Raw genomic sequence first — 9,869 nt, 5'->3', positions numbered from 1 at the left:
TGGTTTTGTCCCTTGTGGTGGGCCAAGTCTGAGGTCTGCACAGTGGGTGAGCTGCAATGGTGCCTTCTCGGAGCTTGGGGTATTAATTTTTGTGGTTAACTTCTCCAAGGCAACGACAAGCACGAGGACCCATAGGAAGTTTGGTGCAATTATTTTTTGCATCACACCCTTTCTGTGAAAAGCTTCATGACAATTTTTACTCTGGACCACTCACGATAATGTGTCCATTGTAAACTCTTCGATAGTGGAATGACCCGTGTCAACTTTGTTAAAAGACAAGTAAGACCGAATTGATGGTAAAATTGTGTGTCATTGGAAGATGGAGTCGGACAGACCATGAAGTACCAGCAAGCACTATGAGTCTGTGGTGAGCAGCTGCAAAGGGGCCTCTTCTGTTTTGTTAGAAATCTGACGTGCGCATTGGTTTTATTAGGACCAACAATCACAACATGACACCGAGATTTGTTGACGAGATTCAACATAGATGCTTATATCCCTGAACGATGAGTATGAACGTTTATCATGTATTAAGTCACCATAATATACATCAATAACAAATCCTACAGATGCCATCTGGCAGCATGTCGCGACCACCATCCTACTACCGGTCTAGCTATCCCATGTGACTTGTGCTTGAACGTTCTCATGTGCGACCGAATGATACCACATCGGTTAGGATCCCTAACAAATGTATAACCGAATGGTACCATACCTTAGCACATTCATTGGAGTCGACGGCTCCGCCGTTGTACTACATGTATGTCACAAGGTCATCTGATTTTTTTTAGAATACGCACAAGCATACGTATCATTGTGGTGTGCCAATTCCGAACTGTGGACGGTGAGACTGAGTTCACAATGTTAAGAAGAGAGGTCCATCGTGTCGTCATCGAGGCCGTGAACCGTAGAACGTTTGAGAAAGTTGGGGAGTCCAATCTTTTTCCCGGTTCTCTCGACATCATCATGTACACTCCTCCTATACTCTCCGAAGGTAAACGGCTTGTACGGCGACGGCTCGCCGCATGTTCCGACGGACGAGTCCGACGACGGGCACAGGAAGTAGGCGACGGAGAAGCGCTCCGCCTTGGAATTGGCCACCACCTTGTGCTCCACGCTCTTGTACCTGTTGTTGCTCCACGCCTGAAACAGATCGCCGACGTTGACAATGAGCGCGTCGGCGTGGGGCTTCACGGCGACCCAGCGGGAGTCCTTGATGAGCTGTAGGCCCCCGACCTGGTCCTGGCAGAGGATGGTGAGGAAGTCGCTGTCCGTGTGCGGCACCATGCCCAAGGAGTCCGCCGCAAACGGGCAGGCCGGGTACCTGTTCAGCCGCAGGAAGCACGTCGTCCCGTCGCACCCTGCCGGGAACGCCGACTCGCTGCCCCCTGCCTCGTGCCCAAGGTTCTCCGCCAGCGTGCCGGCCACCGTGTCCGCCACTCGCAACATCGCGTCCGCCACCTCCTGCATCACTCCCCTGCTAGTAACAAAACTTTTGCTCATCAGCCATCAGACGAGCAAGTAATCAAGCATGCATACGGGCTTGCATGCATGCTTACGCACGTACTCTACCTCAATGTGCTGAGCTTTCCGTAGTCACAGTCTTCCCGGGAGATGCTGGGGAGCGGAACGTGGAAGGACTCCGACCACGAGAGCTGCCCGAGCGACGTGGCCGTCGGGTTGCCCCACCGGTACGAGCCGTTGAGGAGCCCGGCCTTGTCCTTGGTACCGAACGGGAGGCGGAACAGCCTCGTCTGCTCCCGCCTCATCTCCTCCAGGAGCTCCCGCCCCACGCCGTGGTTGACCACTTGGAAGAAGCCCCACTCCGACGCCGCTCTCGCCATGGCGTCCGCGCACGCCTTGCTCTCCCTTGCGTCGCGGCTCGTCAGGTGCTTCAAGTCGATAATTGGCAGATCAAGCTCCAGCATGGCCAGGCTCTCCAACGCATGCGCCGGCGCAGCGCCGCCGCCCTCGAGCTCGCCTCTGCAGAGCAGCGCGCGGTAGCTGTCCGCCAGAGGCGGATCGGTGGTCGTGCAGCTCGTGCCCTCGGCGAAGGCCAGCATGGTCGACCTAGAGATAGATGCTAGCTTAGACACGTACGTATAGCTTATGATGGAGTCGTGGCACACGTTCGCTCGCTAGCTACCACTGGGCGCGCCACTGGGCACTGGCTACGGCAAACCAATCGCGCTTCTACGGAGGAGCTCCGAAGCGAGACCAGAGGCGTATATATAGGACAGTGAGGAGAACCGTCCGTCGCACACTGTTAAACCCCTGCCGCAAACACAGTTCCAAACTGTCGCTTTAGGGCATCTCTAACGGCAACCCACAAAAAACCTTCCGCGTTCGTTCGTGGATAAGGAGGACCAGTCCACGTACACGGATGTGGGAGGTCAACATCCAACGCTAGTCGTATACATTTTCACAACAACTCAAACCAACCGGACGAAATTCGTACAAACATGGCGAATTTTGATATAAACACGGCGGGTTTCATTGAAAGTAGGATAATTTATAAAAAAAACTAAACGATATTTCGTCTAGTGAACTAAAAACCTAAAACTAAAACCCTAAGCTATCTTACAGTTCACGGTGACCTCGCAGCCAATGTCGGGCTGGCCGGCTGCTCCTCCTTCGTCATCGTCGCCCGGGCCACCGTCGGAGTCGTCATTATCAGACTTGGGGCGGCGAAAGGTGGTGGCGCAGCGGCGGGGCTTCCCGGCGGCCGCCTGACGCTCGCGTATGATCCTCTCCGCCTCCTCCTGTGTCGTGCACGGTGCGGCCGCGACCATCGAGGACGTGGGCTGGGGGAGAGGGCGGCAGTCGTTGGAGGCGTCATCGTTGGCGGCGGCGGCGATCTCGGTGAGGGACCATTCCTCGCTATACCTGGCCATTTCCCCGTCGAGGCGGCAGAGACAATGCTTGGACGTCTTCGGCGTCATCACGGAGCGGTCCAGGGCCCAGGCGTACGCCAGGTCTACGTCCGTCGCGATGTGTGGCGGCGGGACGTCGGAGTCCGCAAACTGGGTTCGACGAGCGGCGTTGCGTCTGTCCCGCTGGCGCTGCTCCTGGTCGACGTACTCCTGAGCCGTCATGGCGCTCCGGGACGACGACAGTGAGGAGCCACTGCGGAGGTAGTGCAGAATGCACCTGCGCACCTTGGGCAGGGGCGGTGGCGGCGAGTGGCGCTCCTCCTTCATGATGCGCCGGGGCGGCGGCGGCGAGAGCCGCTCCTCCTTCACGATGTGCTGGGCGGCGGCGAGAGCCTCTCTTCCTTGAGACGACGTCTGATTTGGTCGTCGCGACTGCGCGGCGGCGAAGAGCGTGGAGGGGAAGCCGGCTCCGGCTTCACGGGGAGGAGCGCGGTGGCAGAGCCGGGCCGTTGGTGTGGACGACGGAGTGATGGAGTACCAGCTCCATCTGCTCCTTGAACTCCGCGTTGGTGCCGGCGTAGACTTGGCCGAGCGCCACTGGTGCGGTGCATATAAAACATCCAAGATAGATAATCCAATAGCATGTAACAATCAAAAATTACAGATACATTGAAGACGTATCAGTGTCATCGTCTGGAGAGAGGCGGGAACGAGCGTCCGCGAGCATACCGCAGCTAGCGAGGAGGCCACCTGGGGTCTTTTATGAGGAGACGCCTAGACGCCCAGGGGACAAGGGGCCACTGTTGATGATGATGCGCCACTGTTGATGACGATGCGCATAGTGCTCCATTATTTGTCAATAGTGTGCTGCTGCAGGGTACGGCCATCTCATCTGCGCGTGTCTGATGGGACACCGTAGTTGATTTCGGGCAGCCGGCTGGCTAGAGCAGTCGGTCGCAGGCGTGAGCCAGAGTAGCCGGTCCAGGCAGGCCGGCAGGCCGTCCGGATCGCCGTCTTGGGACTACCCGAGGGTCATCCCCCCGACAGTCCCAATATGATGAATATCCAGGAAGGATATAAAAAAAACATTCATGAAGATCATTGGATATGATAAAGTTTGACTCGTTGCAATAGTTTTGCGATATGGAGATGATAATATGTGAGTCATGTTGGTGAGTAATTGTGGTTTAGTAATAATATTGGTGTTAAGGTTTGCAATTCCCTATGCATGCATCTTAAGTCAATAGTTATGCAACAAAGTTACATCCTACTTATGGTGCATTATTCAGTGTTAGTTATTGATGCAGAGCATCCTACGGTCATCTCCATGTACACCTTCTTAGCACCTCAAGCCCCAAGTGGACCTATCGGACTTAAGATGAACCCGCTCCTCTTGGAGATTTACATGAATATATCCATTGGACTTGGTTGCTACCTCACCATGGAACGTTGTGCATCATTAGGTACGAGGGCAACCGCCACCAAGCAGCTAGGAAGCTTCCTGGAGGCCAAGGAGAAGGACCCCAAGACCCAAGAGCTGACCAGAAGTGTCAATATGAAGAAAAGGAACCATGTAGAAATTGCACTACCGGACAGTCTCGTCCCCACAGCAGACAGTCCAGTCGCACAGAAATTGCACTACCGAATAGTCGGGTCCCCACAGCGGACAGTCCGCTGGCACCCGAAAATGCATGTGGACTCACCGGACTGTCCGGTCCGTCCAGTTTCGCTACGAATTGGGCTAAAAAGCCCATGTAACCACCGAAGACATACCCCTTCGCCCCTAGACTATATAGTCCATGCTCCTCTCGGTTTTTAGGGTTAGCAAAGTACATGATATGATCTTGAGAGCTTTGCTCCTATCTACCTTCTCCCATGGAGACCAAGACCTCCTAGGAGAAGATCCCTAGTGGATTCAAGACCCCCATCTAGGGAAGGATCCCCATCATAGGATCATCAAGACCTCATCTCCTTCTTGGATTTGGGATGAACCTTATCATGTGTTGGGGAACATAGTAATAATTTAAAAATTTCCTACGTATCACCAAGATCAATCTAGGAGATGCTAGCAACGAGAGAGAGGGAGTGCATCTTCATACGCTTGAAGATTGCTAAGCGGAAGCGTTACAAGAACGCGGTTGATGGAGTCATACTCGCAGCGATTCAAATCGCGGTAGATCCGATCCAAGCGCCGAACGGACGGCGCCTCCGCGTTCAGCACACGTACAGCCTGGGGACGTCTCCTCCTTCTTGATCCAGCAAGGGGAGAGGAGAAGTTGAGGAAGAACTCCGGCAGCATGACGGCGTGGTGGTGGAGCTTGCGGTTCTCCTGCAGGGCTTCGCCAAGCACTACGGAGGAGAAGGTGTAGGAGGAGGGAGGGGCTGCTCCAGGGCAAGGGGGTACTGCAGCCCTCCCACCCAACCCCCCCCCCCCCCCCCCACTATTTATAGGGGAAGGGGAGAGGGGGGCCGGCCCCCTTAGATCCATCTAGATGGGGGGCGGCGGCCAAGAGGGGGAAACTTGCCCCCCAAGCAGGTGGGAGGCGCCCCCTCCCCCTAGGGTTTCCAACCCTAGGTGCCTTGGTCCCTTGGGGGGTGCACCAGCCCACTAGGGGGCTGGTCCCCACCCATATTCAGCCCATTAGGTCCCCCGGGGCAGGTGGCCCCACCCGGTGGACCCCCGGACACCTTTCGGTGGTCCCGGTACAATACCGATAACCCCCGAAACCATTCCGGCGACTGAAACTGGACTTCCCATATATAAATATTTACCTCCGGACCATTCTGGAACTCCTCGTGACGTCCGGGACTCCGAACAACCTTCGGTAACCACATACAATTTCCCATAACAACTCTAGCGTCACCGAACCTTAAGTGTGTAGACCCTACGGGTTCGGGAACCATGCAGACATGACCGAGACATCTCTCCGGCCAATAACCAATAGCGGGATCTGGATACCCATATTGGCTCCCACTGTTGGAAATATGCCCTAGAGGCAATAATAAATAGGTTATTATTATATTTCCTTGTTCATGATAATCGTTTATTATCCATGCTAGAATTGTATTGATAGGAAACTCATATACATGTGTGGATACATAGACAACACCATGTCCCTAGTAAGCCTCTAGTTGACTAGCTCGCTGATCAATAGATGGTTACGGTTTCCTGACCATGGACATTGGATGTCGTTGATAACGGGATCACATCATTAGGAGAATGATGTGATGGACAAGACCCAATCCTAAGCCTAGCACAAGATCGTGTAGTTCGTTTGCTCAGAGCTTTTCTAATGTCAAGTATCAGTTCCTTAGACCATGAGATTGTGCAACTCCCGGATACCGTAGGAATGCTTTGGGTGTACCAAACGTCACAACGTAACTGGGTGGCTATAAAGGTGCACTACAGGTATCTCCGAAAGTGTATGTTGGGTTGGCACGAATCGAGACTGGGATTTGTCACTCCGTATAAACGGAGAGGTATCTCTGGGCCCACTCGGTAGGACATCATCATAATGTGCACAGTGTGACCAAGGAGTTGATCACGGGATGATGTGAGTTACGGAACGAGTAAAGAGACTTGCCGGTAACGAGATTGAACAAGGTATAGGGATACCGACGATCGAATCTCGGGCAAGTAACATACCGATGGACAAAGGGAATTGCATACGGGATTGATTGAATCCCCGACATCGTGGTTCATCCGATGAGATCATCGTGGAACATGTGGGAGCCAACATGGGTATCCAGATCCCGCTGTTGGTTATTGACCGGAGAACGTCTCGGTCATGTCTGCATGGTTCCCGAACCCGTAGGGTCTACACACTTAAGGTTCGATGACGCTAGGGTTATAGGGAAAAGATATACGTGGTTACCGAATGTTTTTCGGAGTCCCGGATGATATCCCGGACATCACGAGGAGTTCCGGAATGGTCCGGAGGTAAAGATTTATATATGGGAAGTCCTGTTTTGGTCACCGGAAAAGTTTCGGGTGATATCGGTAATGTACCGGGACCACCGGGAGGGTCCCGGGGGTCCACCAGCCCCAGAAGGCTGCGTGGGCCAAGTGTGGGAGGGGACCAGCCCCAGGTGGGCTGGTGCGCCCCCCCACCAAGGCCCAAGCGCATGGGAGAGTGGGAGGGGGCAAACCCTAGGTCCAGATGGGCCTTAAGGCCGACCCTAGTGGCGCCCCCCCTCTCCTCCCCTTGGCCGCCCCCCTAGATGGGATCTAGGGCTGGCCGCCATCCCTTGGGGGTGGAAACCCTAGAGGGGGCGCCGCCCCTCCCCCCCTATATATAGTTGAGGTTTGGGGCTGCCCAAGACACGAGAACGTCTCCTTTTCGGCGCAGCCCTACCCCTCTCCCTCCTCCTCCTCTCCCGCGGTGCTTGGCGAAGCCTGCGGGATTGCCACGCTCCTCCACCACCACCACGCCGTCGTGCTGCTGCTGGACGGAGTCTTCCTCAACCTCTCCCTCTCTCCTTGCTGGATCAAGGCGTGGGAGACGTCACCGGGCTGCACGTGTGTTGAACGCGGAGGCACCGTTCTTCGGTGCTCAGATCGGAATCAACCGCGATCTGAATCGCTACGAGTACGACTCCCTCATCCGCGTTCTTGCAACGCTTCCGCATCGCGATCTACAAGGGTATGTAGATGCACTCCCCTTCCCTTCGTTGCTAGAATACTCCATAGATTGATCTTGGTGATGCGTAGAAAATTTTGAATTTCTGCTACGTTACCCAACACCCACATGTTCCACGATGATCTCATCGGATGAACCACGATGTCGGGGATTCAATCAATCCCGTATTCAATCCCCTTTCTCCATCGGTATGTTACTTGCCTGAGATTCGATCGTCGGTATCCCCATACCTCGTTCAATCTCGTTACCAGCAAGTCTCTTTACTCCTTCCGTAATGCATGATCCCGTGGCTAACTCCTTAGTCACATTGAGCTCATTATGATGATGCATTACCGAGTGGGCCCAGAGATACCTCTCCGTCATACGGAGTGACAAATCGCAGTCTCGATACGTGCCAACCAAACAAAGACTTTCGGAGATACCTGTAGTGCACCTTTATAGCCACCCAGTTACGTTGTGACGTTTGATACACGCAAAGCACTCCTACGGTATCCGGGAGTTGCACAATCTCATGGTCTAAGGAAATGATACTTGACATTAGAAAAGCTCTAGCAAACGAACTACACGATCTTGTGCTATGCTTAGGATTTGGTCTTGTCCATCACACCATTCTCCTAATGATGTGATCCCGTTATCAACGACATCCAATGTCCATGGTCAGGAAACCATAACCATCTATTGATCAACGAGCTAGTCAACTAGAGGCTTACTAGGGACATGTTGTGGTCTATGTATTCACACATGTATTACGGTTTCCGGTTAATACAATTATAGCATGAACAATAGACAATTATCATGAACAAGGAAATATAATAATAACCATTTTATTATTGCCTCTAGGGCATATTTCCAACATCATGTACCCTTGTTCCTCTTGTTGTTTATGTACCTTGGTGGATCTTGTGTGGATTTGAGTCTAGTGGATGTGTAATTGGGCTTGTTCTTGAGTGTTCCTCTTGTGATTTCTTCGTATTCTTCATGGGATTCCCCCTCCAATTCGTGAAAGATCTCCACTTAGGGTTCAACCCTACGACATCTTGGATCAGAGCAAGGTTCTCACTAATTTGGAGCCCCCAATCCCCCACTTTCTTGCCTTGGTTTGAATTTTCTCCCCAATTTCGGAAATTTCCCCAAAAAATTGCAAAAACAATTCTTGTGATTTGATGTTCTTGTGAGTTTTTGTTGATTTTGATATGTGGATCTAGTGTTTGGCAAGTGGATCTACCGCCCTTGGCATTCCCTAGCCTCAATTTTTCTTTTTCCCCTATCAATTTCAAGCTTGAAATCATCCATTCCCGCCCAAGAAATTCAAGTTCGTGCCTTCCCAGCCCGCACCGGACTGTCCGGACCCCTATACCGGAATGTCCGCTCGCATCAGGAGCAAATCGCTCACAGATCGGACTATCCGCTCCCCCATACCGGACTATCCGCTCGATTCAAAAGGGTTTTAGACGAGGACCGGACTGTCCGCTCCGCAGGACCGGACTATCCGCTAGTTCAAAAATTGCTCCGACTCATTACTTGTTTCGGCCATATCTCCCACTCCCGAACTTCGATTTGGGTGTTCTTTGGCTCGTTGGAAAGCTAGCGACGTGCCCGAGCTGATCATCCTGGTTTTACCACCATTTGACTCCATAAAGTTTTGTCTATCCCCACACACGAGAGCATGCCACCACATCCTATGTGAGGTTGAGAGCCATTTGAGTGACTCCACGAACCATATGAGGGAGCGCATCCTAGCAGGAGTGAGTGAGACACAACACTTAGTGAGTGAGGTAGTTGCGAGGGCACGTGAGGACACTATGATTTCTAACAACATAACCTCTACTCCGAGTGTGTTTTCTTTGGTGCTAGGTTTCCTACATGACTACATGAAGGAAATATGCCCTAGAGGCAATAATAAAGTTGTTATTTTATATTTACTTATTCATGATAAAGGTTTATTATTCATGCTAGAATTGTATTAATCGGAAACCTTGATACATGTGTGAATACATAAACAAACACCGTGTCCCTAGTGAGCCTCTACTAGACTAGCTCGTCGATCAAAGATGGTTAAGGTTTGCTAACCATGGACATGAGTTGTCATTTCATAACGGGATCACATCATTAGGAGAATGATGTGACGGACAAGACCCATCCGTTAGCTTAGCATATTGATCGCTCAGTTTTATTGTTATTGCTTTCTTCATGTCAAATAAATATTCCTTCGACTATGAGATTATGCAACTCCCGAATACCGGAGGAATGCCTTGTGTGCTATCAAATGTCACAACGTAACTGGGTGATTATAAATATGCTCTATAGGTATCTCTGAAGGTGTTTGTTGAGTTGGCATAGATCGAGATTAGGATTTGTC

At 52.2% G+C, this 9,869-nt stretch overlaps 1 protein-coding gene across 1 annotated transcript; it reads right to left on the bottom strand.

Moving 5' to 3' along the window:
* Positions 1 to 591: 591 nt before the first annotated feature.
* On the bottom strand, positions 592 to 2,194 carry LOC109779071 (gibberellin 2-beta-dioxygenase 6-like). Its single transcript, XM_020337669.4, has 2 exons — positions 1,570 to 2,194; positions 592 to 1,474 (listed from the first exon to the last, which is right to left on the bottom strand). The coding sequence occupies exons 1-2, from the start codon at positions 2,058 to 2,060 to the stop codon at positions 862 to 864; spliced, it is 1,104 nt and encodes a 367-aa protein (XP_020193258.1). The 5' UTR covers positions 2,061 to 2,194; the 3' UTR covers positions 592 to 861.
* Positions 2,195 to 9,869: the final 7,675 nt, after the last annotated feature.

Source organism: Aegilops tauschii, chromosome 4 (genome assembly GCF_002575655.3).
Source record: "Aegilops tauschii subsp. strangulata cultivar AL8/78 chromosome 4, Aet v6.0, whole genome shotgun sequence".
NCBI classification, from domain to species: Eukaryota; Viridiplantae; Streptophyta; class Magnoliopsida; order Poales; family Poaceae; genus Aegilops; species Aegilops tauschii.
Note: the sequence above shows the minus strand (reverse complement) of the source record. Positions and strands in the feature narration are given on the sequence as shown.